This window comes from Schistocerca gregaria, chromosome X (genome assembly GCF_023897955.1).
Source record: "Schistocerca gregaria isolate iqSchGreg1 chromosome X, iqSchGreg1.2, whole genome shotgun sequence".
Classification (NCBI taxonomy): domain Eukaryota; kingdom Metazoa; phylum Arthropoda; class Insecta; order Orthoptera; family Acrididae; genus Schistocerca; species Schistocerca gregaria.
Window position 1 is genome coordinate 569,550,954 of NC_064931.1, and position 13,592 is coordinate 569,564,545.

At 44.5% G+C, this 13,592-nt stretch overlaps 1 protein-coding gene across 2 annotated transcripts in view; it reads left to right on the top strand.

The window, feature by feature from the left end:
• The window catches only part of LOC126298566 (uncharacterized), a 246,239-nt gene extending 233,492 nt beyond the window's left edge, over window positions 1–12,747 (top strand). For both annotated transcript variants that reach the window (XM_049989929.1, XM_049989930.1), the window contains one exon: window positions 10,664–12,747. In XM_049989929.1, the coding sequence (XP_049845886.1) occupies window positions 10,669–12,336 (1,668 nt within the window). In that variant the 5' untranslated portion in view covers window positions 10,664–10,668 and the 3' untranslated portion in view covers window positions 12,337–12,747. The remainder of the gene's footprint in view (window positions 1–10,663) is intronic.
• The last annotated feature ends 845 nt before the right edge of the window (window positions 12,748–13,592 follow it).

Here is a 13,592-nt window from a genome sequence, read left to right on the forward strand (position 1 = left end):
TGTTCAGATAATTTCATCCCCTTATTGAAGCATCGATGTTGGTCGCTACCTAAAAAAAACTAAGTTGAGAATCGCTGGATTGGGCGTAGTGGTAAAAATTATAGCCGTTTTGTTCCTTTTTTTGCCCCACCCCTTCCCTCTTCTCATCGCCAGACCTTAGGCAATGTGACCTTCCTAAACCAAGGACCGTGTTCACATACTCCCACTGCCAAGAACACTGGAACAGCTCAGAGAACGCATCAGTGGTGGTGTGGTGACCATTCATAAGGGGTTGCTACATCGCTATGCATGCGACAACCTGCGTAGCTAATGTTCCAAAATCCCGCACATAGAGATAGGATTTCCCCGTGCTTATACATACAATTCTATTGATGGTAGTAGGGTCAAGTGTTCCGCATAGCCCTTTGGCTACGGACCATGTGTATACCGTACAGAAGGATCGTCTTAGTGTCACTATCCTATAGTAAAGGTTCAAAGTGTGAATATTCAACACTTTCTCCTGCTTAGGAAAATGTAGCAAATCGGTTGATTCTTTTTGCATCTGATGTGGTGTGCCGTGGACTAAATGGAAATTATGGAGGCACCATTAGTTCATGGGCGGTTCCTCGGAAAACTCCACAAAAAGGGTATTTTTGCTATATTTTCGCCGTCACCAACGGACCAAAGCCCAGCCGAAGACACTACGACGGCTGTGCACAGAAAATGACTGAAATTTTTATGATATATTCCTGAGATCCAGGTCTCAAGCAATGGTGAAAATTTTCTTCATATCTTCATCAGTTTCCTAGATATAAGGGTTGAAAGTTACTCTGCTCGTACACGTAAAACATGCACGTAAAATCCGGTGTGAGGAGAAAACATACTTTATAATGTGCCTGAGAACCATATGTTGGAATAATGAAGTACATGCAAAATTGTTTTGCACGTAAAATTAGTCCTGTGTTATTTCAATTCTCTAAATTCTACTCACGAATACATTCTTTTCCTATGACTTACATGCTCTGCTGCAGGAGGGAAAAAGGAACCAGCGGAAAAATGCTCCTATTGGAGAAAAAAAACCGCACATGTTCCTCTTTATTTAAGAGATGCTGACTGAAAAGTCATTCTACCTTTAACACCTTGAAAAAATTTCCCAAATATTTTGGCATACTGGCATACTTGCATACTTGCGTCTCTTTATGCTGTGCGAGCATACAGTGGCAGTGGCAAAGAGACAGAAATAAGTAATAAACAGTGGAAGATAATAGGCAGTGGTTGTGGTATAGAAACAGCGAAGAAGATAACGGCAGTGTGAGACAAAAAGAGGAACACAATGGCAATTGAACATAATTTACAGTGACAGAACAGTACTAGGAAAAGAGTGAAGGTGGCAGCACCAGAGAGGGATGGATGGATGGATGGATGGATGGATGAATGGCTGAATGAGTGAGAAGGGTAGTTCAGTGGATGGCTATGAACGACTTAAGCGATGGACTAGTGGGTGTGACTGAGTTACCGTTAAGGGATTTTGTGGAAGTTTGAGGTGAGAGAAAAAAAGCGAGTGTTTGTATGCCAAGATTTTTGAATATTTTTAAAGGTGCCGAGGAACTTACAATGAGGCAGCTACAATCTCCACTGTTCAGTCTGTCTTCCAATAAACAGGAGCATAATCACATATTTCGTGATCTGATAGCAGAATTTTTTCTTTCCGCTGGTAATGTATGGAACGAACTGACTACTGCTTGAACGTGTCGTGTGAATGGAGAAGCACGCACAGAACATTTGTAGAGTGCGAAATACAAATGGGGTTAGTTTCAGGTTTCATTCGTGCATCAGTCGTATTCGTATATGTAATACCTTCGAAATCGAATGACTCATTTACAACAGTCATGTGCTTTCCGCTTGAAGAAAGCGTATATCCTGCAGATTACGTCTCCCGTTTACTTCTGCAGAATTTATCACTTACCACAACAATCAGCAACGACACCTCGCAACAAATGGAATAGAAATTCACTAAACAACTCCCTACTATTACGTTTAATACTTGGATTGGCTACGGCATTCACAGCACAGCGCTCAGAACATAGTGAATGCTCATTGGCTGTCGGAGCATACGTGACGTACACTATGTGATCGAAAGTATCTGGACACCTGGCTGAAAATGAATGTTGGGGCGCCCTCCATCAGTAATGCTGGAATTCAATATGGTGTTGGCCCACCCTTAGCCTTGATGACAGCTTCCACTCTAGCAGGCATATGATCAGTCAAGTGCTGGAAGGTTTCTTGGGGAATGGCAGCCCATTCTTCACGGAGTGGTGCACTGAGGAGAGTTATCGACGTCGTTCGGAGAGGCCTGGCACGAAGTTGGCGTTCCAAAACATCCCAAAGGTGTTCTGGTCAGAACTCTGTGCAGGCCAGTCCATTACACGGATGTTATTGTCGTGTAACCACTCCGCCACAGGCCGTGCATAATGAACAGGTGATCGATCGTTTTGAAAGATGCAATCGCGATCCCCAAATTGCTCTTAAACAGTGAGAAGCAAGAAGGTGCTTAAAACATCAATGTAGGCCTGTGCTGTGATAGTGCCACGCAAAACAAAACAAGGGGTACAAGCTCTGTCCACAAAAAACACTACCATACCATAACACCACCGCCTCCGAATTTTACTGTTGGCACTACACACGCTGACAAATGACGTTCGCCGCGCGTAGTGGCCGCATGTTTTGAGGTGCAATGTCATGGATTGTGAGGCCCTCCCGCCGGAGATTCGTGTCCTCCCTCGAGCATGGGTGTTTTTTCTTCTTTTTTTTTTTTAAGCAAAAGTTAGTTTAAGTAGTGTGTAAGTCTAGGGACCGATGACCTCAGCAGTTTGGACCCTTAGGAAATCACACACATTTGATCATTTTTTTTAGATGTCGTTCAGTAGGCATTCGCCATAGCATCTTGCCACCGGATCGCCACATTGTGTACCGTGATTGGTCACTAGACACAACGTTTTTCCACTGTTCAGTCGTCCAATCTTCATGCTGCTTACATCAAGCGAGGCGTCGTTTCGCATTTACCGGCGAGATGTGTGCGTTATGAGCAGTCGCTCGACCATGAAATCTGTTTTCTCTCCTCCAGCCTAACTGTCACAGTTCTTGCAGTGGACCCTATTACACATTACGACCCTCTTCAACTGTCAGTCAACAGACGAGGTCGGCCTCTAGGCTTTTGTGCTGTACGTGTCCCTTCACGTTTCCACTTCACTAACACTTCGGAAACAGTGGACCTAGGGATGTTTAGGAACGTGGAAATCTAGCGTACAGACATATGACCCAATCACTTGACCACGTCCGAAGTCCATGAGTTCCGCGGAGCACCCAATTCTGCTCTGACGATATCTAATGACTACTGAGGTCGCTGATATGGAGTACCTGGTAATAGATGGCAGCACAATGCACCTAAAATAAAAAACTTATATTTTTGGGGGTGTCCCGATACTTTTGATCACATAGTGTAGGTCGCAGAACAAGCCTAAACTCAACCGCCATAGTTCGCGACTCCAACTGTAGCTTGAAAGATGATTCGAGCTCTCGCGAAGCCCTTCCTTTTCTTGTATTCTGCAAGGCCGACATAAACATGTCCGTACTCTTGACACCATCAGTGATAATTTTTGTTGTTGTTTACTTCTGCCATAACGTATCTCTGAGCCTTAAACGCTATAGCCCTTGCAGTGCATATCATTTTGCAAGAACTTGCTAACTAGACAGCTGGTCTTACTGTTCCTTAGTTTAGTACCCATGACAGTTATTCAGTTATAAATCTTTTCGTTCGCAGCCGGCTATAAAAATGCTTCTGAATAAAAGTGGAAGAATTTTAACCTACCATTCGGAGTCTTACATAAATCAGCAACCAAACACAAGAAGTAACTCAAATAATTTCCTTTGTGACGTTGTCAGAAGAAGTGACAAAATGTGATCAGAGGTTTTCTCAGCGTGATTCATGGCGAGCTTACGGGTCTTCTGCCGAGGTGTTAACATTGTATGCACAATATTACGATAACCGTCCCATTCGTCTTCGTGACGTTCTTCTACTTCCGCTGTTGTGTGTTCACCCTGCCTGGTCTCCTACCAGACTCTGGACTATAGTTGGCCTCTCGCCACTAATTATAGCCAAGTTCGATTCTCGTCGCCTACTAAGTTCTTTGATGCTCTTTTGTTTTTGAGATCGCAGTGATATTCTGTGAAACCCAATTTCTCTCAGCGTTTTCCTTGCTCCGGTGCATGTAATGCTCGCCGATATCCTTATAAACTGAGCGACAGACCCGAAGTGAAACCTCCACCCCCGTTTATTAGTTTCCCTGACGCCTTTATTTCGAGAGACTTCTTAATTATGCTGGCCTATAAACTTGGCGTTTGCGCCACCATACTGGCTTCATCCTATTTCAGTTCGTGACTAGATTCTAGGCAGAGTGATACACACCCGTATTTCGAAGACCTAGATCAGTTGTACTCAACCTGGTCCCTGCCGCCCATTGGCAGGCGTTCCAGCTTTCAAGGTGGCAGGCAGACGGCATGGATTTTAAACACATTTTCATTAGCGCTCCATAAAATTTGGACATAAATTATTTGGTAAGTAATTATTATTACATGCTGTAATTTACTGTTACTCTGGTTTATAAATTTTATGAATTTACTTCCTTACCATATAAATCACCATTACTGTGGAACTGATGGGCAATTGGAAAATTTTACTACTAGCAAAGGTACAAAAGTGCGCGGTAGGTAAAAGCGCCTGACCAGCCCTGACCTAGATAGTCTAACGTTGCAAAGAAGACTTTGATCTTAAAAGTTAGCTAAAGGGAATGAAATACACTGGATGTCATATTACAGTAGGAGTCTACAGATCTCTCCGGATATTGTGCCAGCATAAGGTAGATATGCGATTTTTGGTTTATACTCCTCGGTCTTGGTCTCAAAAACGTGAAGATTTCCTGGAACATTTAAACTGTCTATAGCAATGTAAAACCCACCATGGAACTTGAAAAAGAGCCACGTACATTTCCTCGACGTATTAAGAGGAAAACGAATTCCCGGGTCACTATATATACAGAAAACATTCGCACACTGACCTCTTGTCTCAATGCCTCGAGTCATCACTATCGGTCACAAAGAAATTGAATGCTAAATACTGCGGTTCATAAAGCTCGAACACTTCTAGACAAGGAGAGTCTCGCAAATGAATTAAATGACCTAAGAATAGTGTTCCGAAGGAATAACTGCTCGGACTGTTAAACTGAGCGGGTATTGGAGTCAAAATCAAGAACGGTTGAGAAATAGGCTGAGACAGATACCGAGGAAGAGAAGCCAAAACTGGCTTATCTACCTTATTCTGGCCAAACACTCCGAAAAAGATCAGTTAACTCATATAGGAAATATGATATCCCATGTATTTTGCCTCCTTCAGCAAAAATAAAAGCGTTCCTTGTAATGTTGAGACGAAGTAGGTCTCGACAACTGGGTGTGTATCGCATTCCATGCGAATGTGACACGAATTATATGGGGCAGACTACCAGAGCAGTCGAAGGGAGACGCGTGAAACGTCAGCGGCATAGCAGAGTGAAACAACCGAGCAAGTCAGCTGTCGCTATGCAGTGCCTCGAATATAATCACGAAATGGAATATGATAGGATCAATAATATCGTGGCGCAACCACCAGGTTTCTGAGACAGCATAATGGAGTCTATCGAAATAAAGATGCCAGAAAACTAGTAAATAGGGACGGAGGTTTCAATTTAAAGGGGTTTGGGGGAAAAAAAACTACCCCGCTCGGTGTGGCCAAGCGGTTCTAGGCTCTTCAGTCTGGAACTGCGCGACCGCTACGTCGCAGGTTCGAATCCTGCCTCGGGCATAGATGTGTGCGGTGTCCTTCTGTTAGTTAGGTTTAAGTAGTTCTAAGTTCTAGGGGACTGATGACCTCAGATGTTGAGTCCCATAGTGCTCAGAGCCATTTGGACCATTTTTGAAACACCGCGATGCACACCATTAGCTGACTAGGTGTGAAATCTTCACGGTCGCGCTTCTAAACCTTCTTAAGGTGCAATTTTCAGTGCCAAAACTGAAAACTGTAGCTTTACAGAAATCGCAGTTATCTATTATGCTAAACATAAATTCCACGATTGACGCTATTCCTAACCATAATTTTGTACTCCCAGTTACATGTCCGAGTATTCGTACTCCCAGTTACATGCCCGAGTATTCGGTTAGTTTTGTAGGTATTTGTGCATCTTCTATTTTTGTAGTCGTGTGATACATCGTGTACATCTGTTTCAACTAAAATGTATGTTGCATTCCTAGCTTTTCCGATGATTGACAGTTTGTGAAAGGAATCACGAAAAGTTTTTTTTTTTTTCAGAAAAAGGAGGGTTATTTGTGCTTAGCATTTTTCTCAGAACCGAATACAGCTTCTGTACGAACAGCTATTAGTCAAGACAGCGAAGACTGTCCAGGAAAATTGCACTTTTGTAATCCTCATTTATCTAAATCTTTCGTTTTTATGTTCACTTTTATAGCTTTCCGTTGCAGAAAGATTTGCGAAAAGTGCTACCGGAAAACAGTAATTAAAACGTAATGTGAATAATTAGTAAAGGATCCTGCTAGCAAAATTCTGTAAATATCGCTGTTGGGTGTTTCTTCGTACCTGGGAGACCCTTCAGTGGTAGTACTAAACCCACCAGGGAGAAACGGGGAAACAGTTACTTCACAATAATAGCATGCTTCAGCTGCATCATTATTATGTGTAGGAAAGAGTTAATGTGGTAATTAGTCCCAGTACATTCGCTGATGGTGCACAGGAAGGAGGTGTCGCTATATGCTGCCATTGTCATTATGTGTACCAGAAAAAAATAATTCTTCTAATAGGTCTCTGTGCGTAACTTAAAGGCACGCCCTTAAAATTCAAATAGTCTCTCGTACCACCTTCCATCGGAGTTAAATATTTTTCTGGCGATCTCGGTGTGACAGTGCGATCAACAAATAATTCATGCAGCCCTTCCCTGGGTCTTTCCTTTCTTCCGCCAGTCTAAGCTCGGTAAAGGCTCCTCACCAACGAGTAATGAAAAAGAAATGGTTGGAGGCTATAGTCTTCTAAGCTACCACCTTCTTGGATTGGTTAATCTTAAGATTCTGTCAATGAATGTGTGTACCATTTTCTTTTCTTACGTGGTTGTTCCATGTTACGTCAAACCCGATGGATATTAAGAGATATTTGACAGCCATGGAGTAATCCAGTGATGAAAGAAATTTCAACTCAGCGTCCCTCCCCCCCCCTCCCCCAGACCCACCCCCCTTGCTAATTGGTAATTACGGCCATCTTCTCTATACACACACACACACACACACACACACACACACACACACACACAGGGTTCACAAACTGTAGTTAAAATGGAGATCTAATTTACCTTGTAGACAAGTTCTCTTACGCTCTTAACTTTACCATAACTTGTACATTGTTTTTTGCAGTTGGAGTTCAAAATCCTACATTTTCACGTAAATGTAAATTCACTTCGGCTTATGTCCTAATTTTTTTTAATTCAAAGTTGGCTATTCTAACACTAAATCATATATTCAAAATCAAATGGCTATGAGCACTATGGGACTTTACTGCTGAGGTCATCAGTCCCCTAGAACTTGGAACTACTTAAACCTAACTAACCTAAGGACATCACACACATCCATGCCCGAAGAAGGATTCGAACCTGCGACCGTAGCGGTCACGCCGTTCTAGACTGTAGCGCCTAGAACCGCTCGGTCACTCTGGCTGGCTAATCATATATTCATAATATGGACGAAGTTCCTGTTAAATTTTTTTTCCACATCAAAGGTCATCTTATCGATACTTCTAGGAAATGTGTTATTACTCTCAGGAATTGATTTCATCTTGGGACACATACGTCAGGCCTCAGCATATTAATGGTAATAAATTTTTACCACTCTTCCCCATGTTGCGCTATCACTAATGAGATTTTATAGGAGATTTGTCAGCACTGAGAATCAAGACTTTGGTTGCTTGAAAAATGCTTCCCACATCGTCAGAGTGCAAATTTCCTAGCTGATCAATTAGTCTGTCAAACATCATAGCCTCATTTCAAAATGTCGTTCAGGAACCGACGTAAGCTGATAGTTGTCGTAGTTGTCCGTTTTAGGCGAATCCTTGTTTTAATTCCAATAATGTAAACAGTACCTTTTCTAAGGTATTTTGAGAAAATGTGGTTGCAAAATACTCCGGTTGTTTGGTTAACTAGACGCTGTAGATTTTCACAATATTCAGCCGAATATAGACGCAACTTGAAACATCATAGTTTCATCAGTCTTAATACTGACTCTTCCTCGCTGCTAAATAGGTGATCAGTGTCAACAGGGTTCGCGGAATTCCAGTGTCAGCTCTTTGCCTTAGTCAAAGCTTGTCCACTTCGTGCACGCGTACTAATCCAAAGACATTCCAGTGGATTGTGGTAGTTACTTAAATTCACCTCCATTCTTTCTGTCAGTAACAGAAAGAACAGTCAAACACAACACACTCCCTTCTCTTTACAAGCCTCATCATCCCCTCCCCCTCGGGTTACTCCTTTCATTCCACTATCCTTTGAAGACGTGAAGACTGTTATCTCCTCCCGTTCGACAACGAAGGCTTAGCGCTATGGGCTGTCAGATGGTAGTCCCTTCTTTAGTGTCGTTTCTGGTGTCCATCTGAAAAACATGAAAAAAGTTAGGGTCACATGTTCTTGTAACATATTAACCTGTCAGCGACGTATGACCACCTAGTAGCATAATGGGGAGGGGGGGATGTGCATTCTTGGGTACAGTGTGGAGACGTCTCTTCCGCAACTCCGTACAGATCCAATGGGTGTTGGATCCCAACGGCGTCGTATCACTAGCAGTCGAGATGACAGGCATCTTATCAGCACGGCTGTAAGGGCTCCTGCAGCCACTTCTCGATCCCTGAGTCAACAGATGGGGACGTTAGCAAGACGACAACCATCTGCACGAACAAATCGACGTCGTTTCCAGCATCATGGACTATCAGCTCGGAGACCGTGGCTGCGGTTACCCTAGACGCTGCATCACAGACAGGAGCGCCTGCGATGGTGTACTCAAAGACGAATCTGCGTACACGAATGGCAAAACGTCATTCTTTCGGATGAATCTAGGTTCTGTTCACAGCATCACGATGGTAGCATCCGTGTTTGGCGACATCGCGGTGAACGCACATTGGAAGTGTGTGATCGTCATACTGGCGTATCACCAGGCGTGTTGGTATGGGGTGCCATTGGTTACACGTCTCGGTCACCTCTTGTTCGCACTGACGGCACTTTGAACACTGGAAGTTATTACATTTCAGATGTGTTACGACCCGTGGCTCTACCCTTCATTCGATCCCTGCGAAACCCTACATTTCAGCAGGATAATGCACGACCGCGTGTTGCAGGTCCTGTATTGGCCTTTCTGGATACAGAAAATGTTCGACTGCTGCCTTGGCCAGCACATTCTCCAGATCTCTCACCAATTGAAAACGTCTGGTCAATGGTGGCCGAGCAACTGACTCGTCACAGTACACCAGTAACTACTCTTGATGAGCTGTGGTATCGTGTTGAAACTGCATGGGCAGCTGTGCCGGTACACGCCACCCAAGCTCTGTTTGACCAACCTCAGGCGTATCAAGGCCGTTATTACGGCCAGAGGTGGTTGTTCTGGGTACTGATTTCTCAGAATCTATGCACCCAAATTGCGTGAAAATGTAATCACATGTCAGTTGTAGAATAATACAGGGTGATTCAAAAAGAATACCACAACTTTAGGAATTTAAAACTCTGCAACGACAAAAGGCAGAGCTAAGCACTATTTGTCGGCGAATTAAGGGAGCTATAAAGTTTCATTTAGTTGTACATTTGTTCGCTTGAGGCGCTGTTGACTGTGCCATTTCAGCCAATAAAGTTTTTGGTCCCTTTTCTTCGAAGGTGCTACTGTAACTGGACTACAGTATCTGGAGATGTTAGAGAATTGGCTGTTCCCTCAGCTCGAACAAGGACAACTATTCATATTTCAGCAGGATGGAGCGCCACCACATTGGCACTTATCTGTCCGTAACTACCTGAACGTCAACTACCCGAGACGATGGATCGGCCGCCAGGCAGCCCGTGACAGAGCACTTCATCGCTGGCCTCCAAGAAGCCCTGATCTTACCCCCTGCGATTTTTTCTTATGAGGGTATGTTAAGGATATGGTGTTTCGGCCACCTCTCCCAGCCACCATTGATGACTTGAAACGAGAAATAACAGCAGCTATCCAAACTGTTACGCCTGATATGCTACAGAGAGTGTGGAACGAGTTGGAGTATCGCGTTGATATTGCTCGAGTGTCTGGAGGGGGCCGTATTGAACATCTCTGAACTTGTTTTTGAGTAAAAAAAAACCTTTTTAAATACTCTTTGTAATGATGTATAACAGAAGGTTATATTATGTTTCTTTCATTAAATACACATTTTTAAAGTTGTGGGATTCTTTTTGAATCACCCTGTATATTTTTCCAATGAATACCCGTTTATCATCTGCATTTCTTCTTGGAGTAGCAACACAGGAGTAACCAAAAGTTAGCGCCTGTTTTTCTTTTTGTAATGGTGTGGTTTTTTTGTTGCCGGCAGGCGCTATGAAGTCGATGTGGGCGTGCCGGTCGGTGCGGCGGCTGGTGGTGGCGCTGGTGGCGTGGGGCCTGGCGCTGGTGGCGGTGCTGCAGCTGACGTCGGACGCGGGCGGCGCGTCTCGGCCCGTGCTGTCGGGGCCCAGCCGCCTGCTGCTGCACAAGATGGCGGACGCGCGCACGGCGCGCTCGGAGCTCACCACGCAGCTGAACGCCACGGCCGACCAGCTGGACGCGCTCGTCAGCCTCGAGCCGCTCGTCGACAAGTCGGCCGCCTGGTCCGAGGCGCGCATCGTCCAGGAGGTGCAGCGCCAGATCCCCAGCCTGCCCATCGCCTACTGGAACCGCCACAAGAACAAAGCCATGTACTACAAGAACGAGAGCTGCGCCAAGTTCCCCAGTATCTTCGAGCTCGAGTTCAACAACGTGTACTGGCAGACGCTGCAGACGAGCAACGGTAGCTTCCAGCTGTACGGTGCCTATTACGACGTGCGCAGGTTCAGCAGGATCGGCCCGGCCGTCCGTATCCTGGGAATGATAAACAGGATCGAGCCCACCGTCAAGACTTACTGCCAGTTCTGGTTCGAGTCTCAGAAGGAGCCGGTGTTCGTCAAGACTCTAGAGTACAAGTACGTATGGTACAGGAAGTGGGGCAATTACAAACAAGGCATCTACCAGCCGTACTTAATAGCGTGCCAAATTCCGCACAAGTTCCACAAGGAGGTGCCCGCCTCCGTATCTCTCGTCGAGAAGTTGTGCGACACCGCCACGAACAACCTGAGGGTCATTTACGACCGGCCGGAGAAGAAGAAAGACTTCGCAGTCTGCGTCAAGGGCCTGGACTTCCTTCACGAGGACCTGTCGGTCAGGCTAGTGGAGTGGATCGAACTGCTGGGCATCCTGGGTGCGGACAAGATCTTTTTCTACGAACTGCAAGTGCACCCCAACATCAGCAAAGTGCTGCGTTACTACGAGAAGCAGGGCCGCGTTAGCGTCACGCCGCTGACGCTGCCCGGCGGCCAGCCCAATGTGCCCGGCTTCCAGCACATGTATCTGGTGCGCAAGGTAAACCACAAGCGCCAGAACGAGCTGATTCCCTACAACGACTGTCTGTACAAGAACTTGTATACGTACAAGTACATAGCGTTGCTGGACGTGGACGAAGTCATCATGCCCATCAACACTGCCTCGTGGAGGGAGCTCATGGACATCGTCGAGCGCAAGTCGTTAGAGATCAGAAACGAAACGAGGGCATCCTACAACGTCCGGAATGTGTACTTCCTGGACGACCTGATCCACAATCACGGCTGGTTCAAGAACATTCCGAAGTACATGCACATGCTACAGCACGTGTACCGCAGCAAGAACTTCACGAAGCCGAACCAGTACGTGAAGTGCTTCCACAACCCGGAGCGCGCGCTCACGCTGCACAACCACTTCCCGCTGGCGTGCCTCGCTTCCGGCTGCACCTCCTACTCCATAGACACCGGCGACGCGCAGCTGCAGCACTACAGGGCCGACTGCGTCAAGACCCTGAAGAAGACTTGCACCGAGTACCGGAAGAACAGTGTCATCGACACTACTATTTGGAAATACAAAGACAAGCTGATCCGCAGAGCTACCGAGACCCTGAGGAATCTCGGCTTCTTCGACATTGGCAGCAACAGTATTAAGTAATTCTGTTAAGTCTGCGTGTAATTTATTTTTCCGCGATGAAATATTTTGCGTATGGAGTGAACGCAGTGTGTTTGCGTGTGAACTTGAGTTGTTTTTTTGACTTTGCTCTTTGATGCTCGATGCGCGACATTTTTGTGCTACGTAAAGTGGCGCACTGCGCACTGTCACGTACTTAAGTGAACTTGTGTTCGTGTGCGACTAACTTTTTTTCGTTTTCGTGCAAAAGATTATGGACTGAGATTGATTCCTATTTATCGACGGCAGTGTGAAAGCAGCTTATTTTTTCGCTCGCATTTACATGCGAGAAACGCATTTATTTTTCTTCTTCGTTGAATAAAGTCGATGAAATAAACGATGTATTTTTTCTCTTGTGAAATAAAAGCGCAGCAGCTTGCAGTAACAATTTTCTAATACTTTTTGTAACCTCAGTGACAGATTACCTTGTTGTTTCATTACCAGTAGAAATTACCTCCTCACCCAGCACTTCCTGAGTCTCAAAGTTTGTTTTACGTGTCGAGGACATGAAATTGTTATAGTACTGCTAAAGCTTTAATAAAATACACACAGATTAACAACAAACAAAGACTCACTTACAGAGGAAATTCACTAAAATAAAGACGGAATGCAGTAACAATAAAAATATAGGGTTTAACATGTAAACAAGAATTTATGAAATATAGAGCCAGACCAGTGTCCTAATGCTACAGCTGTTATAGTGCTGCAGATGTTTTCTTTGATGAAAATCGGACTATTCGTGTTTCTGAATTTTTGGCAATTATTTTCTGACGTAGGCCTACTGTTAATTTTTCGAATACTTCGGTATTACGTCACACTGTTTTCTCTCTCTTTACACATGACTTAGTACAACAAAACTCTCACACGTGGCACAGCGAGAAAATAAGTTAGCAGCTAATTTATATTCTACTTACAAGGCACAGCGATTAAGATACACTACACGTTTTAGGCATGTCAGAGGTTGAAATGCTGTTCTATTCTTAGGTTTCGTCCACTGTATGAGATTTTGTTGATACAAGACTATGTTAGCGGCATTTCTGCCCTGTTTTTATCTAGGTCTAGTAAGAAAAATGAAAGAGAGTGCGAAAACGCCTTGAATGCATTTACAAATTGCAATAATTTCCGCATTGTATGTTAGAATATTAGGTTCCCCGTTCATGTTCCGCAGAGTTAGCTGATCACGATTGTAAAATTCAGGTTCTATGAATAGAAAGAAAAACCATACACAGCTCATTCTAATT